Source organism: Ornithorhynchus anatinus, chromosome 17, assembly GCF_004115215.2.
Source record: "Ornithorhynchus anatinus isolate Pmale09 chromosome 17, mOrnAna1.pri.v4, whole genome shotgun sequence".
Taxonomy (NCBI): Eukaryota; Metazoa; Chordata; class Mammalia; order Monotremata; family Ornithorhynchidae; genus Ornithorhynchus; species Ornithorhynchus anatinus.
Genome location: NC_041744.1, coordinates 12,582,572 through 12,602,682, shown reverse-complemented (window position 1 = coordinate 12,602,682; position 20,111 = coordinate 12,582,572). Strand labels below are relative to the sequence as shown.

General features: G+C 42.2%; 1 protein-coding gene across 2 annotated transcripts in view; it reads right to left on the bottom strand.

The window, feature by feature from the left end:
* Window positions 1-20,111, bottom strand: part of BRIP1 (BRCA1 interacting protein C-terminal helicase 1) — a 113,467-nt gene that overhangs the window by 27,591 nt on the left and 65,765 nt on the right. For both annotated transcript variants that reach the window (XR_003765703.1, XM_029082166.2), the window contains exons 15-16: window positions 4,477-4,636; window positions 2,935-3,056 (exon numbers count right to left, since the gene is read on the bottom strand). Coding sequence is in view for 1 of the 2 variants with exons in the window: in XM_029082166.2 (XP_028937999.1) it covers window positions 2,935-3,056; window positions 4,477-4,636 (282 nt within the window). In the remaining variant the exon portion in view is untranslated. The remainder of the gene's footprint in view (window positions 1-2,934; window positions 3,057-4,476; window positions 4,637-20,111) is intronic.

The window sequence follows — 20,111 nt, the reverse complement described above, 5'->3', positions numbered from 1 at the left end:
CCCAGAGCCCGGGGGGGACCGAAGAAGACCCTGGTTGCCTCTGGATTCCTGTGAGCATAAGGAAAGGCACTGACCTGGTCTTGAGAATAAGATACCCGGAGCCCAGGGGGAGTAAGAACAAACCCGATCTTGATTCAAAGTCCCTGCTTGGTTCTGGGACCTAGGCTGGTACAGAGAAGCGTTGCCTACTGGATAGAGCTCTGACCTGGGATCGGAAGGACCTGGATTCTAATCCTGGCTCCACTACCTGTCTGCTGTATGACCTTGGGCAAGTCACTTCAGATCTTGGTGCCACAGTGACCTCATCTGTAAAATGGGGATTAAGACTGTGAACCCCAAGTGGGATATGGACTTTGTTCAATCTGACTAGCTTGTATCTATCCCAGAGCATAGTACAGTGCCCGGCACTTAGTAAGTGCTTACTACCATTAAAAAAAACCCCAAACCCCCACCTCTGACCTGGCCCTAGAATTCTAAGAATCTCACGCCTGGCCCATCCACTCAGAGCCTGGTCGGGGGTCAGTTGAACTTCCTGCTGACTCCTGAGATTAGGGACCCACACGGCCTGCTGAATGGAAGCTCTGAGTAATGGGACAGGTACCTGTGAATAATACGCTCCTTCGCTTCTGCGGAGTTGATGCTCTTGCTCAAAGTGCCATTTTAGGGATGGAGGGAGAGGTTAGCAGGTGAGAATGAAAAAAAAAGATCCTGCTCCCCTAGTTTGTATGGGTCAGGGACCAAAAGTAGATGAGGTTGGAGTGGGGGGAGGAAGGAAGAATAATGTGGAGGAGGGTCAAGATTTTTGGAAAAAGCAAAACCAAAAAACCCCCACCACTTGACTTCCCTAATTAGAAATGTCTCACAAAATCCTCATCTCAGATAAGGATACCTTCTGCTTTCATGGGTGGCCGGGTGTGGCGAGAGGGTGGGATGCTGTGTAATCAGAAGCACCGGGTCTACTGGATAAAGCATGGGCCTGGAAGCCAGAGTACCTAATAATAACTGAGGGATTTAAGTGCTTACTGTGTGATAAGCACTTTTCTAAACGCTGGGGAAGATACAGGAAAATCAGGTCAGACACTGCCCCTGTCCCACATAGGGCTCACAATCAAATCCCCATTTTACAGATGAGGTAACTGAGGCACAGAGAAGTTAAATGACTTCCCCAAGGTCACACAGCAGGCACGTGGCGAAGCCAGGATTAGAACCCAGGTTCTCTACCTCGCGGGCCTATGCTCTTTTCACTAAGCCATGCTGCTCCTCTATTCTAATCCTGGTTCCACTATTTGCCTGCTGTATGACCTTGGGCAAGTCGCTTAATTTCTCTGTGCCTCGGTTTCCTCAATTGCAAAATTCAATACCTGCTCTCTTTCCTACTTGGACTGCGAGCCCTATGTGGGACAAGGTCTGTGTCCGACCTGATTAACTTTTATCTACTCCAGGGCTAAGAATGGTGTTTGACACATAGTAAGTGCTTAATAAATACCATAATCCCCCCCAATCCCTTCCAGCCATTCTAAAAAAAAGGACCATTCTAAAAATCAGAAAAATCCGTATTTCAACTCTCCTGCTGGAATGGCCAAACCCACTAATTTCTATAAAGTTATGCAACTGATAAGTTTTTACTATACTCTGAACTACTTTAAAGCCTGGATTTTTGAAAAAAAGTATAACGGTTTTTCCTCTTCTCTGGAACTGAAGAGGTTTGCAAAAAAAACATATGCAAATTGTCCAAGCCTTGGGTCAGTTAGAAGCAGTTTAGACCAAAGAACGTTGAAATGTCCGGGTACTTTTCCTATGAAATACTCCAGAAAGCTGAGTGAAAGACTTAAGAGTCTGACCAAAAACCTTTGATGTGCTCAGTCTGAGTAAAGCCCTGAGCTCCGCACCCTAAAATTAGTCTTGAACATGGGGAAAAATGTTGAGGAGTATCACAAAAAATCCTGCGGCCACAACTGCAAAACCAGAACTGCAACACGGGTTATCGAGGTGCCCATCTTTTTTTCCCTTTTAAGTATATAGGCGTATATTGTGGTCATACCTATGTAACAAAAATACATATATCTTAGGTCTATAATATGAAGCCTTGGATCCATAACATCTGTTGCATCTTCTTATCCCTCATTTATTGGAAAACTTTAGTATTGAAAAGTAGCATAGCCTAGTGGATAGGGCACAGACCCTGGAGTCAGAAAGACCTGGGTTCTAATAGCGGCTCAGTCAACGATTCAATGTTATTTACTGAGTGTTCACTGTGTGCCTCTGTGCACTATACTAAGCACTTGGGAGAGTACAATACAACAGAATTAGCAAACACTTTCCCTACCCGGAACAAGTTTACACCACTTGTCTGCTGTACGACCTCAAGCAAGTCACTTCATTTCTCGGTGCCTCAGTTCCCTAATCTGTAAAATGGGGATTAAGAGCCCCTTATAGAACATGGACTGTGTCCAATCTGATTGCCTTGTATCTACCCCAGCTCTTAGTACAGTGCCTGGCACTAGTAAGTGATTAGCAGATCCCGTTAAAAAAAATATCACAAAGATACACCGAATGCTAGATTCTCTGCAAATACAGTAATCCTGAAATAGTAAATTGCACATCAAGTCCCAGCTCTTAGCCACAAGATGAGAGGCAATCTTTCAGCGCTTTCCATGGAGATCTGTATTGCAAGGGAAGCTGAACATGTGGCAACATGCTTAGAAAAACATCCAACAATAGCCTGCTTTTCCTACCTTACTTCAGTATTTCAGGCTTCTTAATTCTAGTCCCTTATTAGTAAACAATTTTCAGCAAAATCAGATTTTTTTTCTAGAATCTACAATCAATAAACCAATGGTATTTATGGAGCAGCTGCTACCTGGAAGCCACTGTTCTAAGCCCCTGGGAGAGTACAATGGAGGAAAAAATTGCTTTGTAAGAAAAATTTCCTACCTGAAGGTCTTTCACATTTGGAAATGGGATTCCTATAGTTATGACTGCCCGGGCATTATCATCTGAGAAGTCCAGACCTTCGCTCACTTTTCCCCGGCAAACTGCTACAAGGAGGGCTCCATCTTAATACAAAACAGAACAAGCAGTTATTCAAAGTAATACACATTAGATTTCCAATTCTCCGCATATAATTTAGTGTGAAGCAAAGTTTAGAGCAGCCATGGAGTGTGTAGTAATATATAATATTGTAACATATTATACTGATATTGCTTTAAGTTTCAGATTACAAAGTGAAAGTTTTTCACAGATATTTAACTAGAACAAAACATTCTTTTCAGAAGACAATTACGGGCCAACGTCTGAATTATCTTAACATGGTTTAGGGTAACCTCAAAATTTTTCACAACACCGGGACTCATCTGCTCTGAAACATGATGGATATCATGATGTTATAAAATCAAAACCCCCTGTGGCTAAGGGGAGGAAGACTGGGAGGGAATTTGGAACAGGGGATGGGTGAATATATCACCCCTTACTCCCCTTTCTACCCAGGTATGGAGTTCAGAAGCTCCTTTGGGCATTCAACCGTGCAGAAGGGGCAACCAGGGATGTCCTGCTCTGTGCCAGCATGAGATTTGGAACAGAGGAAGCAGAGGACAGGGAAAAGAAAGGAAAGAAAGAAGAATCCCCCATGTGGACCTCAGATCTCCCTGGCAGCCCTGCCCCGGAGGTTTTCATGGCATCTCCGATTCTTCAGGCATTTCAGAAAAGAATACTTAATGGATGAGTTGATCACACTCATACCCCTTGGTTAAGGAACCTAGAGCCTTTTCTACCTATGAGAAGCAGCACGGCCTAGTGGATAAAGCACAGTCCTGGGAGTCGGAAGGACCCGGGTCCTAATCCCGGTTGCTCTGCTTGTCTGCCGTGTGACCTCGGGCCTCAGTTACTTCATCTGTAAAATGGGGATTAAGACTGTGAGCCCCATAAGGAACAAGGACTGTGTCCAACCTGCTTACCTTGTATCTACCCCAGCGCTTAGAACAGTACTTGACAAATAGTAAGCGCTTAGAAAACAGTGCTTGACACATAGTAAGCATTTAACAAATGTCATCATCATCACCATCAGAAGGCAATGCAATAAAAGAATACTAAAGGCTGTTCTTCAGGGTTAAATACAATGACAGTAGCCTTCATAATACCTGGGAGGATTTTTCCACATTACTCAGTCTTCACTAGGGACCAACAAGTTCAGTTCAATCTTTCTATTAAATTAAATGCATTCAAATATATTACACACTCTAGATAATCAATCAAGCAATGGAATTTATTGAGCGCTTACTGGGTGCAAAGCACTGTACTAAGCACTTGGGACAATACAACAGCTGATAGATGTGGTCCCAGCTCTGTAGTGGCTTACAATCTATTGAAGGAGTCCCCAGGATTACATCCATAGAGAGAAAACAAAGCATATTTTAATTTTGATTAAATGCTCTATACTTAATATTATAATTCACAGTTGCGACATTAGCTTCCAATTACCTTTCTCTCCTTTGAACTTGATTGCATCATAATATACCTGCAGCAATTCATCAAAGTCAGTTTTTTCTCCTCCTTGAGGTTCTGCAATGACGGTCTTAACCAACTCCAAATTTTGCCATAAACCAGTGTGTAGCCAACGTTCTTTTAATTTGTCCAACAACTACGGTGGAAAAATGGAAAAATGTGGTTTAGAACAAGGAAGTTACTTTTCTCTATGCATTTCTGGTGGGTATCGAACTCCGGGAAAGCTGGTGCTATTCCAACAGAGTTTATGTAGATTACCATTTTCACAAAGCCTTCCCAGACAAACCTGCCTGACGCCAATTAGTGTTTACTCTTAGCACTTGAATGTTTGGATAAAATACAGTGTGGCACAGAGAAGCAGCATGGCCTAGTGGATAGAGCACGGGCCTGGGAGTCAGAAGGACCAGGGTTCTAATCCCGGCTCCACCACTTGTCTATGTGACCCTGGGCAAGTCACTTCACTTCACTTCTCTGTACCTCAGTTACCTCATCTGTAAAATGGGGATTGAGACTGTGAGCCCCATGTGGGACAGGGACTGTGTCCAACCCGATTTGCTTATATCCATCCCAGCGCTTAATTCAGTGCCTGCACACAGTAAGCACTTAAATTCAACAATTATTATTAGTGCTCGGTGTAACATGGGACCACCAAATTTTTATTGAAACTTACTGGTCTGGGATACCCCATGTTCCACCTAGCATGGATCACCAGATAGGTGAGCTTAGTACAGTGCTCTGCACATAGTAAGAGCTCAATAAATACCACCAACTGACTGACTTGAGAAAGCCACCTCCTCCATGGCCAGCACTCACTGCCGCTGAAGCTTCCATTTCGTTTATGACTATCAATCCTAGGGTAAAACTCTGTGGCAGTCGCTGTTAGGGTAATGTTCGGTTATGGGAGCTAAAGCTGGCACTGGGCAGGTTGGAGTTGTGTCGACCTAAGAGAGATGAGTTCAACTGTGTATTTATTTCCTGAGAGAGACTGTGGTTGTGACAGTAAAGCATGGATCTGCAGTGCAATGGAGTCCCATCTTTAATGCAGTCCCTGGACAAAGACAGTGTTACATAACCCAATCCAATTCTCTCTGTTTATATTTTCTGAGGTTTGTATATTTAAAGATCCTTAAAGATCCAACTGTATTTGTCCTATCCTCTTCATCAGAGATGATAAACTCCATAAGAACGGCAACCGGCCTTCTCCTTTATTCTTAGTATCTAGTTGGATACTCGGAAAATAGTTGGTACTTAATGAATAGCGTAGACTGAACCAAGATACATCCAGGATCTATTTCCTAACAAAAGGTGCCCAGTCAAAGTTTCAATCACCAAAATGGAAACATATAGATAAATTCAAATGACATAAAGATTCAGGGAATGGAGGAAAGGTATTAAATCATTTATGGAAATAGAGTCATATGTTTTCAAACAACTCCATGGTGTAATAAATTCTTATGGTTTGAATACTGGCTTTTTTGCCTGTAATGAACCCACTCCAGATCCTCCTCTCCCTGACAGCTAATGTTTCAGTTCTTTGCCTCTGGCTATGCAAATTGCTCTCTTTGGAGCCTGCCCCAGCCCTAATACTGGACTAGCAGCAGCAGGCCCTTTTAACTGAGAAGGAGCATAGTCTAGTGAACGCAGCACGGGCTTGGGAGTCAGAAGGACCTAATAATAATAACTGTGGTATCTGTTAAATGCTTACTATGTGCCAGGCACTGGACTAAGCGCTGGGGTGGATACAAGCAAATCGGGTTGGACACAGTCCCTTTCCCACAGGGGGTTCACAGTCTTAATCCCCATTTTACAGATGAGGTAACTGAGGTACTGAGAGTGAAGTGACTTGCCTGTGGTCACAGCAGATAAGCGTGGAGCTGGGATTAGAAACCAGGTCATTCTGACTCCCAGGGCCATGCTCTATCCACTAGGCCAGGTCTTCAATGTGGCCTTATACACATATACACATAACTATAAATAAAGAGAGTATATTTGTACTATATATTTGTATATATATGTACTCTATAGGGAGTACAGGGATGGAGGGATGAGGTGGGAAAGGAGTCGGCGGCTAGGTAGATGAGATCGGGGAACAGTGAGTAAACTGATGCAAGAGGTGTGGATTGTGTGGGCTGGGCTGTAGTAGGGAGATTAGTGAGGTGTGGTAGGGAGATCTGATTGAGTCCTTTAAATCCAATTTGGTAAGGTGTTTGTCTTTGATGCAGAGGTTCTGGAAGAGTGGGGCGACATGAACTGAATGTTTCTGTTCATAAATGATTCGTGCAGCGGAGTGAAGTAGGGATAGGAGGGGGGGAGAGACAGGAGGCCGGACGGTCAGAGAGGGAGTAGATGCGGTAGTTAAGGTGGGATAGGATAAGTGCTTGGATCAGCATGGTAGCAGTTTGGATGGAGAGGAAAGGGTGGATTTTAGCAGTGTTGTGGAGGTGGAACAGACAGGATTTGGTGACAGACTGAATGTGTGGGTGGAATGAGAGAGATGAGTTGGGGGGACACCAAGGTTATGGGCTTGTGAGGTAGGGAGGATAGTGGCGTTGCCTACCGAGGTACCGAGAACAGTGCTCGGCACATAGTAAGCGCTTAACAAATACCATCATTATTATTACCGCGATGGGAAAGACGGGAAGCACAGGGTTTGGGTGGGAAGATGAGTTCAGTTATGAAGACTGAAAAATCAAATTGCTCAGCTCTAAAGTTTTTTCATCAAAAGTGAATTAAATTCAGACCTAAGACAAACAACTGGAATGACAGATGCCATTATAACTACTAAAACCAAATACCGATAGCAAGTACCCCTAATTTGTTATTACTTGCAGAGGGAAGGAGAATGGAACTGATTCATTACTCTTACAGATTGCCAACTAGAAAATCGCTATATAAAGTCTCCTAGTCACAATGCGGTGACATTTGGCACACAAACACAGAATAAGAACTGAAAAGCAAAGATCATTTTTCATCATCAATTTTAGAAGCAGAAACAGAAGAGAAATTACACAAAGTAGCATTTTCTAGTTATGATTTAAAGTGAAACGTATTTTAGTTACGTGTCAAGGATCTGTACGCAATGAGGACCAGCCAATACAAAATGAGAATAAGTTTAAAGGCTAAAAACCACCAAAAATTGCGAATCAGTGTGGCTCAATGGAAAGAGCACAGGCCCGGGTGTTCTAATCCTGGTTCTGCTACCTGTCTGCTGGGTGACCTGGGTAAATCACTTAACCTTTCTGTGCCTCAGTTACCTCATCTGTAAAGTGGGAATTAAATCCTCCTCCTTCCGACTTTGACTGTGAGTTCCGAGTGGCACAGGGACCGTGTCCAACCTGATTAGCTTGTATCTACCCCAGGGCTTAGTACAACGCCTGGCACATAGTATGTACCTGTTCCATTAAAAAAATCCCCAAGGAGGAGAAATTAATCATGATTTGCAGAATTGTTATTTCCTCAGCACCTTCATAACATTTGCTTATAAAATAAGCCTCTCGAAAATCAATGGAACACATTTGGTTGAATTTATTACACTGGGAAGCAGCAAGACCTAATGGAAACAGCACGGACCTAGTTGTAAGAGGACCTGGATTCTAATCCCAGCTCCACCACTTTCCTGCTGGGTGACTTGGGGCAAGTCACTTAAACTTCTCTGTACCTCAGTTTCTTCAACTGTAAAATGGGGGTTCAATACCTGTTCTCCCTCCTACTTAGATTGTGAGTCCCAGTTGAGACAGGGACTGTGTCCAACCTGATTAACTTGTATCCATCCCAGCATTTACAAAAGTGCTTGACACTTAGTATGCACTTAAATACCATAAAAAAAGGATTGTAAAGAACTTCACTGTAAATTGGCATGGGAAAAATCAGCCTCTAGGCTCTCCTTAGTAAACAGAACAGAATGGACATGGTTGTTTGCAAAAAGTCAGGGATTCTCAAGGGACAAACATTGATCTAAGAGCTTTTTCTACTCTGTGTTCATACACTTGCTCCTAGAATTTTCTTTTAGAATAAGCATCGCTTCAAAAAAAAGCCTTTTAACATGCTGGAAATGAGTTAGAAGGGTCAAACAGAAGTTCTATAGTCTGAATCAAACTTCTGAAAAGGGGGAAAATTGTCAATTGCTCCAGTGGATTGTGGAATGGGCTCTTCTATGTTTTAATGGATCAGCGCACAGTGAGTAAGCTGTCGCTAAAGGAGTGGAATTTGCAGGCTGGGTGGTGGAAGGAGATCAGAGCTACACAAAATGCATTGGAAACTACCTCTAATTATCAGTACTTTTTTGGAAGTTGAAAGGGAGTCTTAGATAGCAGATGCAGCCAAGCGCCTAGTAGAGTGCTCTGCACACAGGAAGCGTTCAATAAATATGACAATGAACGATGGAAGGCAGTTCTACAGCCATTGTAGCATTGTAGCTATAATTGTAACTGTAGACCATAAACTCATTATGGGCAGGAATGGGTCCCTAATTCTGTTGTACTGTGCTCTCCCAAGTGCTCAATATTTAAATGATCGATAAATACCGTCCATTGATTAATCAATTTTAACTGTCTCTGGGTCTGTGGTGGTGCCAGTCAGCAGCTCTGGAGCTGCAGGAAACAGCGGGGAGCCTTAGGCCTATCAGATGGCAGTCTGGATCAGTTCCAGTGGCCAGAGAATCAATTATCAGGCTAGATTTCCACCCCTGATCTGGTAGCGAGAAGAAGACTTGGAAGAGACCAGTGATGTAATTAACAAAAAAAAAAAAGGTTGGTAAGGAGGATCCCTTTTGCAGCTGTTTTTGGCCTTATGAGATGATTGCGTGATGAATACGGCGAGACGGGCAAGAGATACCTGAAAGGATATTTCTATTCCAACAGCGGTTGGGACAGAGGAAAAGATTTCACTTGTTGCTAGCCCATGAATCCCTCAGTAGCTCATCATAGTTACTGACAGAATAAACTGTGGTTGCTCCATCTAACATCTCTGAGCCTACTCTTCACTTGGTCTGAACCCTAAACCCACATAGACAAAACCCACATATTTCAACCACACACGACCTTTAAAACAGAGTCTTTAATGGGGAAAATGATTTTTTTCTTCATTTTGCCTTTTTTCCATCATTTTTCACATCTGCTCTTACTCTTCTCAAAGCTCCTGTCTTAAACAAGCGGCTCTAGGCAATCCAGGCTCAAAGAATGTAGTTCCGATTATCAGTGATGATTGTTTGCTGCAATTTTTTTTAAAGCATAGTAATTATATGCTCCTTATCCAAGGCCTTGGTGGCTAGGCTGTGGTTTGGAAAAAATATATATAATTTTCTTGCCTTCATATATTATTCAAGAGAAGGTCGGATGATATGAAACAGGACGCTTGTTCCGATAACGTGTTTAGGATTATGCTACCTCTGTTTTGTGTGTGTGCGTGTGTTTCTCGTCATATAATTCTCAGGGTGAAATGGGCACCTATTAATCTGAGACTTGTAAAATCGCTTTTTTTTTTAAAGGCTACTCCACAGAGCATTTTTTTAAATGTATATGTTTCCCTTGCCTAGTACAGTGCTCTGCGTGCAGTAAGCGCTCAATAAATACGCCTGACTGACTGATATGGCTTTCACCAACTGTGGTTCTGAGGATCCAGCCTCAATTTTCAGAACCCCATGCTGGCTCTCACAATATATAGTTTTGAATCACCTAGGTTTACCTCAGCTGTGGACAGCACTATCATTAAAAGGCTGATGCATGTGGGATTGCACTGTGCTTCTCTGCCACAGTATTGATAGTTTACTAGCAATTACCCAACGGTAACTGTTTCAAACTGATTTTTGCCAAAAACTTAAGTCACAATGCAAACCTCAGCAAGGTTTTATCTTGAAAAAGGTTTTGATTGCCTTTTTATATGTTGTCCACAGATGTCCCTGAATCTCACCCATCATGAAGGTGAGAAGTCCCCAACCCTCTGGTATTGCCAAGTATTATGGATACTTTGAGAAACTTAACCAAGTTGTTGGGAAAGGAAACCTATACTAGATACTACGTATTTTGATTTCGAGTTACTTTACCACATTTTCCAATTGCTGCGTACATAGATTTGCTTTTTGGGTTGAAACTTTTATCCACTGGAGATCTCAAATGAAAGCCTGGCTTCCGTCACCCCTGGAAGCAACCTCTCTCCTCCATGAAGAAAGGGTCTTGAAATCATGTTCCAGAAATTCCACTTGAATAAATCCAGCTTATAGTTATCAATCATATTTATTGATTACTGTGTGCAGAACACTGTATTAAGCACTTGGGAGACTACAATATAACAGAATTGATAGAAATGTTCCCTGCCCATTGTAATTATTAATAATAATGCTTATTATTCCTACAGCTTCATTCATTTCCAAACCTAAAGATCTAGGGCAGGTACTAAAATTGTTATATTACTTTCTTTGATCTATCTTTACCCAAATTCTATCTGCTCCACTTTACTATATAAAAAAAAAACCCACATACTGAAAGAGTGATCAGAAAGAAATAGATGTACATTCCAGCCATCCCTACCCTGCACGATTCATTTTGCTGCAAATCAAGTAATTATATAACCTTCAGTTGCAGGGCTATTAATTACAAAGAACTGTCAAAGGCTCCTGAGAGCCTAGAAGTAAGCTTCCTCTACCCTCTCTCTTATTCGCTATGATAAAGTGATATGTATGGGACCATAGGGTTTCTTTAGTGACGTATACAAGTCTGAGGTTTTGTGGGACTCTGCTTTCGATCCCTTAAGACTTGGCACCCTAACATTTTTCATCCTTGCTTTAAAATTTGTCTGCATTTCACAAAGCAGGATTTTATTAGAATTCATTTTATCAGCATCGTGGAGAGCACCAACCAGGTATTTAATGCCTTGAGCAGTTTGAATCAAAATAATCTTGACTGCTCCTTGGGAGACAATTTAATCATCAACATCATCATCATCATAATACTTTCAGACCCTTACTATGGGCCAAGCACGGTACCAAGTGCTGTCAGATACACTCCATGCCCCTCATCAGGCTCACAAGCTAAGGGAGAGTGAGAACAGGCTTGAATCCCCATTTTTACAGATGAGGAAACAGATTTGTTGTATCCACCCCAGCTCTTAAAGTGCTTGGTATATAGTTAGTGCTTAACAAATACCATTAAAAAAAAATCCATTCTATCATTTTTTTCTCCCCAGTGGTTTGCTTTTTTTTCCTTCTACTAAGATCATCTTGCACTTCTGATGGAGTCAAGAGTCAAAGAAAAACTGTTCAGTTTTTCTCCTGACATATGTAAATTTAGGGCAACTATATGGCACATCACCTTTAAATCACATACATTGGCTTGGAAAGCTATACAGAAAATATAATAATGATAGTTGTGGCATTTGTTATGTGCTTACTATGTGCCAGGCACTGTACTAAGTGCTGGGGTGAATACAAGCAAATTGGGTTAGACATGGTTCCTGTTCCATATGGGGCACACTGTCTCAATCCTTATTTTACAGATGAGGTAACTGAGGTACAGAGAAGTGAAGTGACTTGCCCAAGGTCACACAGCAGACAAGTGGTGGAGCCAGGATTAAAACCCATGACCTTCTGATTCCCAGGCCTGGGCTCTATCCACTCTGCCATGCTGTTTTCACACACTCATGCTCTGAACAACAGTTATAAAGTGTAAACAATTAGACACGATCCACATCTGACTATGAATTGTTCTCAATTCTTCACTACATCTTCCAAGAAAATTATTAAATCCAGAAAAAAATGGTTTATAAGTGCATGATCACAGGCCCATGTAATATATGTTTGTAAAATAGTATGCTCATTGTGGGCAGGGAGAGTGTCTATAACTCTTATACTGTACTCTCCCATATGCTTAGTACAGTGCTCTGAAAACAGTAAGCGCTCGATAAATATTAATGATTGACTCATTCCAAAAATGTTTTAGAAACACATTTTGCCTCAAGTACTCAGAAAAAGTCAATGCATACTCAACAATGCTCTCAACAAGTACTATTGATGAGGAGTATAAACATTAAAATGGAAACTTCAAGACAAAGACAAAGTTCTTGGTGCAATCGTATCTTCTCACAACTACGCGGCAGCCTCTATATATACATGGAAGGAAAATGAACAGTTTTTTTTAATTACATAGAGTCTCAGATGCATCTGATTTTTTAGCGTGCTTCAATACAATCCATCAATCAATGTATTTATTGAGCACTTACTATATGCAGAGCATTGTTCTAAGTGCTTGGGATAGTACATGTCATTCAGTCGTATTTATTGAGCGCTTACTGTGTGCAAAACACTGTACAAAGTACTTAGCGCTGTACAACAGAATTAGCAGGCACAAGCTTACAGTCTAGAGGGGGAGACAGATTAATTTGAATGATTTATACTATATAATTTAAAGATATGTACGTAAGTGCTGTAACTGTCTAGAACCACAATTAAAACATCCTCTTCTTCAAGCATCATCTTCAAGGCTATTCCACCCAAACTAAAACTTCCTCCCCATTTCTCTTTCTGAATGACAAAAATTCTTGGATTGTGAGTCCCTTGGGGGACCCCGTCTAATTCCCACCTGGGTATTCTCGCTCTGTGTGCTCTGCACACTAAGTGATTAAAAAATGCTATTACCATTACAAAAGCAAATACGGTTTCCTATACAACTGCATCTAATAAAGTTTCTTTTGTGTATTTTGTTTTCTCTCTCAACTTCTCTGTGCCACAGTTACCTCATCTGTAAAATGGGGATTAGGCCTGTGAGCCCCACGTGGGGCAACCTGATTGCCCTGTATCTACCCCAGTGCTTAGAACAGCGCTTGGCACACAGTAAGCGCTTAACAAAGACCATCATCATCGTTATTATTATTAAGTTCGGATCCAGTCAGATAGCCTTGAGACTCCCCAGCTGAGCAGGGAATGAGAGGAGTCATTAGACCGGTGCTGCCAAAGAGACTTCTTTCCTCCTTCCCGGAACACCCGCAGGCCTCTTCTGCTGGGCTGCTGTCAACCTGGCCCGCCCGCTCCTGGCGGGGCCCCCAGAAGGCTCCGAGGAATGCACGGGTGAGGAGGTGAGATTGGTCTTCCCCATCCAAAAAAGCTGGGGGGGCAATGAAACTAATTGCTTCACCTCCACCGTGGCGATTCCACTGGGGTGATGGCTCCCCTTTCCCTTATTCCACTACACAGGAAATCACTTTGGCCAGTTGTGGAGGTTGGCAGAGTGAGATGTTTGCACCTGCGGGAGGAATTGGCCAGGAAATCGCAGCCAATGCTTGGGTGAGTTTGGTACCTCTCTGTGTGTTTCAGGGTTCGTTTATAAGCTGATTTTTTTCCCCTACTATAAACTCTGACCACTTTCTGCAAGGAAAAGTCTTGGTAAGCAGTATTTTTTGATGGTGTTTGTTGAGCGCTTACTATGTGCCAGACACTATCTAAGCATCGAGGTAGATACAAGGTAATCAGGTTGGACACGGTCCATGTCCCACATAGGGCTCACAATAGTAAACCCCATTTTACAGATGAAGGAACTGAGGCACAGGGAAGTAAGTAACTTACCTACGGTCACACAGCAGAGTGGCGGAGCTGGGATTAGAACCCAGGTTCTAAGCGATATTATCTCAGCTCTTTCTTGTTCCTTCCAGTCAGAGTTACAGGAAAGAAATCTGCCTGCATCACAGTGCTTCACTATTAAACTTATACTGGCAACACCAACCTTAATACAGTGTACTTATTAAAAAAGAAACAACATCCCACGTAACTGGGTGAAGGGTGCACACCACACAAGTACCAAATTAAACTAAACACTGCATAGGATCAAAATGCAATACTGTATTATGAACAAGATTATGATTGCAGTGGGAACAACAAAATGTGAATAATTCATTGACATTTTGGAAGAAAGAGTATGCATCACTCGACTTTGGAGAAACATTAGGGATTTCACTGGTATGGTTTTTCTTTAGGGACAATGACAAAGTGCCACTCGCCAGCAGAAAACTGAAGCACTGAACTGTGCTCCATGCACCATAAATCAACACTAAAGCCTCCAGAATGTCTCTCTGGTACCAACATACCATCAATTTTTCAAAAACCCCATTAAATAATGGAAAAATCAGAATAGTGGCAACATTAATGAAAAACAAAATGGTTTGCATGCCAAAGCCTATAGAATAACATAGCTAATATAGCCCTTCTACAGTAAAAGTAGCAATTTAGATTAAAAAAAGATTTACTTTATCAAGAAAAAAATCTACTCTAGTCATTGAAAAGCAATTAAGTCCAATTTTTAAACACAGTTTTGCCTTTCCTGAAGATATTTATCCAGGAATCTGATCAGGGACTAGGAATACTATTTCTTTGGTACAAAAAACCACTCATCATGGATTATCTATATTGTTTTCCCTAAATGAGGTATCAAACTCTGCTAGTTCTCTTGCTAAATCTGTTCAGAACGCCATTCACTTACAGCAGTTTGGTAGGCTCTTCTCTGAGAAACTGATTCTGAGATACTGCTTAATTAAACCCTAGATGTACTCCCTCAGCAAGTTTTAAAACGGATTCTTTAAAAACCAAATCAGTGCCGTGGTACTTCCTAACTACCATATATACCGAGATTCACTTTCTAGCCAAGTCATTTTAGTCTCCCTCTATTGCCCTCATCTTCAATTCAGTGTGAGAAAGAAAGTCCAATTCTGTCAGTTCTTAAGTTCCCCTAATTTCTCCTCCTTTTTGTAGTCAAATCAGGCTTGTGGCAGACTAACATGGAGCTGTGATTCAGGGGGCTGAGCCTCTTTAGCCCCATCCCAAAACTAGGGTGAGGGGTGGTGGGAATCAACTAATGAGTGCAGAGCACTGTCCTAAGTGCTTGGAAGAGTACAATACGATTGCGTCTGTAGAAATGAACCCCGCCTACAAGGGGCTTACAGACTAAAGGGGGAGGCGGATGGTGAAAAAAATTACAGATGGGGGATGGCCTTCCTACCTTAGAAGCCATGACCATGAACATCTTGGAGCTTCATCTCAAGTTCACCCCTACGTTCTTCTGTCTCCCAGCCCCGTGTTCTATCCACTAAGCCACGCTGCGTAGCCACTAAGCCACTTGGTACACTCATCCCCTTCCGGCAGGAGCAGGGGGCCCAACAAACAGATGGGCAGGCAGGGATAGACAAAATAAGGGAAACGAAGGTAGGAATTTGCTCATTATATGGCATTTACACCTGGACATGGCACATTGCTGGAAGTTAAATAAGTAATTAGATCTGTCCCTGCTGAATTGAAGGTGGAGCCAGATGTAAAATGCAGGAATCCCAGGACAGTATTCCTTCCAAGGACTACATTTGACCTGGACATTGCCATACATTATACATATCCCACATGGCGAAGGTAGAAACCTCCAGTTGAGAGTGGCAGATGAGCCCTCAAACTCTCTGCTGACTTTGACACCGTCGACCATCCCCTTCCCCGGGAAGCGTTATCCAACCTCGGCTTCACTGACACTGTCCTCTCCTGGTTCTCCTCCTATCTCTCTGGCCGCTCATTCTCAGTCTCTTTTGTGGGTTCCTCCCCAGCCTCCCACCCTTTGCTTGTGGGAGGGGGGGGGTCTCTCGAGGCTCAGTTCTGGATCCCCATCTATTTTCCATCTATACCCACTCCCTTAGAGAACTCATTCGCTCCTATGGCTTCAATTGCCAACTCTATGTAGATGATTCCCAAGTCTATTTCTCCAGCCCCGATCTCTCTGGCCAAATAGAAAGGGCATAACCTAGTGGAAGAGCACGGGCATGGGAATCAGAAGGACCTGGGTTCTAATTCCAGCTCCACCATCTGTCTGCTGTGTGACCTCGGGGACATCACTTCGCTTCTCCGTGCCTCAGCTCTCTCATCTGTACAATGGGGATTAAGACTGTGAGCCCCATGTGGGACGTGAACTCTGTCCAACCTGATTGGTATATATCTATCCCAGTGCTAGTACAGTGCCTGGCACCTAGTAAGTGCTTAACGAATACCATAAAAAAAGCAACAACCACTCCACTCTTCCATAGGTACTTTAGATTCAGGGTTTCTAATCATTCCAGACAACTCCCAGCAGGTCACTGGTTGGGGATGTTAACTCATAGCTATATACCGGGGTGGGCACGATACAGTCAGACCTGCCAAATACAGCAGCTGCACTTCTGCCTGCAGCAGCTCCTGCCCGATTCCAAATCTGCTCCGTATGCAGCCCGCCATCCCGAGAGAGGGCTGCTCTTGGAGCCGACCGGGCAGGAATCGTTGAGGGTGTCCGAGGCAAGCTCAGGGTCAGAAAAGACAGGCCCAAATAGCTGCATTTCCCCTATGGCCTAGTAGATAGAGCCCAGGTGTCAGAAGGATCTGGGTTCTAATTCTGACTCCGCCCCTTGTCTGCTGTGTGATCTTGGTCAAGTCACTTCAATTTTCTGGGCCTCAGTGACCTCATCTGTAAAATGGAGATTAAGACTGTGAGCCCTAGGTGGGACAGGGACCCCAGCACTTAGAAGAGTGTTGGACTCATATTAAGTGCTGAACAAACACCATGTTACTATTATCATTATTATTATTACTACTACTCACAGTTGTGAAAATGTGAATGGCTTCTTCCTTACTGCAGAAAAGTCTTTCTTTTAAAAATGTGTTATACTTACAGTGGGCCTTCATAACCTGGGCAAAGAATGCTTGTTTGGTTTTAGACGAACCAGAAGACCTCACTGCAGTTGCACTTCTGAACTAAGATATGAACGAGTAAATTTACTGTTTGGCTTTCGTATCACTTGGACTCCTTAACCTTTTCTGGCTTATGATTTTTTGGGGGGGCGGGGGGGATGCACATCCCACAAAATGAAGACATTCTGGAATGTTTACATCCTATCTGGATACTGTCATTTTACCGTTTCAAACTTGAAACAAGCATCTCACTGGGGAGAAAAATCAGTCAAAATGCAACCTAGTAGGGGAACCCTGCACTAGCTCAATGTCTGTAGCTTTTACACAGTTCCAGATGTTCTGCACATTAATAATGCACTAACTCAAAACCTCTTTTTGAAACTTTAGAATGTGCAAATTGCATTAAGACCTCTTTGCCCTCATTAATGGTATTGTTACAATCCTAGTCTTCTGGAAAATGTTTTTTGGCATGTGTTTAACTTTGTAATATGGCCATTTACTCATTTTAACAGCCAGTGCTCAAATCTTAATGCTTTTAATAGACTTGCCATCTTCTGAAATCTTATTAGCATAATTTATTTCACAGGTAAAATCTGTCAAATTTTGAAACATGAAGATCTCAGGATTGTCTTCCTAATCATTGAAAAATATGTTCACACTTGAACTGAAGGGGCCAGTTTCTTAAAATACGGTTAACATGTAGCTATAGATGGTGTATTTAGCACTTTTCCCTTGAAACGGCATTGAAGACTTTTTAAAGCAGTATGGCTTTTTATTGCCCATAAAAACAACTATGCTGAAAGTTTGGTGAACCTTGCTATCTTTAGGCATAAAGCATGTCAGAAACAAAGCTATGGGTTTTCTTAAACTGACAAAAGCTAGAAGTCTGAGCATTTCGGTTGAAACAGCATCCTTAACTCCGCCTACTGTATCAGGTTTAGCTCAGTGGGGAGCATATTCTCCACTGCATTAGACACCTAAAAGCTAAGTTTCCGGATCAAACTTGTACTTGACACAGATGTGATGGTACCCTCTTAAGAGAGCTGGCCTGAGGTTAAAATGAGGTCTGTTCTACCTGTTGGAGGTGTTTTGGGGGGACACGAAAGATCCCAAAGGACTCTTTCAATGGAGCAAGTTCCCTCTCAGGAAAGTAAAAAAAAAAGTCTAAAAGCTCTGGGACAAATAATAAAAAACCACTGCCAGTCCCATAATCATTGCACCTACCCAAGTAGCTCTAGTTACAGGCCAGTCACATGTATACCAATTCCCAAAGAATTATGGTTAAATAAAATTTAACTCTAGATAATATGACTCGTAAGACTCCCAATCGACCCACTTGACCACCCACTTTGTGGGAGTCTCCAAAGAAATCTGTTAAATAACCTAGTCTCAATTTTATGAGAGTGTGTGTGTTTGTGTGTGTGTGAGAGAGTGAGAGACAGAGCACGAGTGTGCTCACTCAGCAGGGGGAGGAAGGGTTAATAAACAACAATGTGTGACCTCCAGGGCTTTCGCACTGAGGAAATAGAGTCTGTCCTTTCCGGGTGCTAACTGTGATTTGTTCCATTTCAAGCTGCCATTCTTTATAGCTCGGCCTCTTTGTCACATGGTTCCAAGCTTTGATTCCCACTGAACCATTCCACTTCTGACTGCTCAATGCCAGTGTTACTCTAGCAGTCGATACAACTAGGTACAGTCGTATCCCGATAACGTCGAAATTAGTATCTTTTAAAACTCCATACGATGTGTTCTCTATAGGCATGTTATTTCTAGCTCCTCGGGCATTGCAATATCATCTGGGAACAGTGAACTTGGGAGGAAGCCAAGTTTGGCTTTTGTCTAAATTTAAAGTGAATTCTTGAGAATTGATTGATAGATTGATCGACTGTGAGGCTGCTTGCTTTCTCTGCAGGGGTTGTCCCTGCAGGGTTGTGGTTCACTGTGAAAATCTCTGGGAATTAACATTAAATTTGAAAACAAAACTGGAAAGCTCCCATCCCCACTAACTTTGTCCCTTCCTGGGAATGACAAGATGCAGACTGCCACTCCCTGGGCACTACTCTGTCAGAAAGTCATTCCCCAAATGCCAATATATTTCTCTTTCAGTAGGTCCCTTTTAGATTCACTATTGTTAAACAAGCACAAAAATTCCAACTGAACAACAACATTAAAACCACACATTCAAGAACTTTAAAAATAGACCTCAGAAAAAAACAAAAAACTACTGTTCAACAAATGAACTGAATAAATCCAACAGAAGATTTACACTAAAAGTCAAAAATGCTTAAGTGTTACCTATCCAACTGCCATCAGTGCCATTAAACAATGCCTTATGCAAATTCATACATATATATGTATGAAATATATATGCACTTTCAACCCATCAAGATTCTGTTTAGCATTCACTTGGTGCCACACTGGTTCTGGGATAATCAACAATATTTAATTCCCCTGGGGGAAAAAAACAGGTATCAGGTCCCAATTCAGAAATCCAGATGCTTTTCTATACTGAGTATAATGCAGAGACCACATAAAATGAATATTCTGAACTACCAGTAGTAGACTTTTAACATACAGTTTTTCCATGGAAATCATGACCAGACATTGCAGACGAAGGAGTTTGCATTTTGTTCATTATCTAAAATTCAGCAGGGGATGCAAACCTTTCCATCAAGAGATCTGGTTTATGCATCAAACTCACAAAGGTGTAAAAGGCAATCAAGTAGAATCTCCATTGAATATATAAAAGGATCCAAGACTCTACTTTGGCACCAGACAGAAAGTCTCCTTTGCAAAATGATTTAGTGGAAACCTTTCTAACCACAAGGACAAGTTTGCAAACTTTCTCCTAGTTATTCGAGGGTTCGCCCACCGAGCTCTAAAACACCAGAGGCAAATACTGCAGGGCCAAGAGGAAGAGGAATCACATTTATTTTTA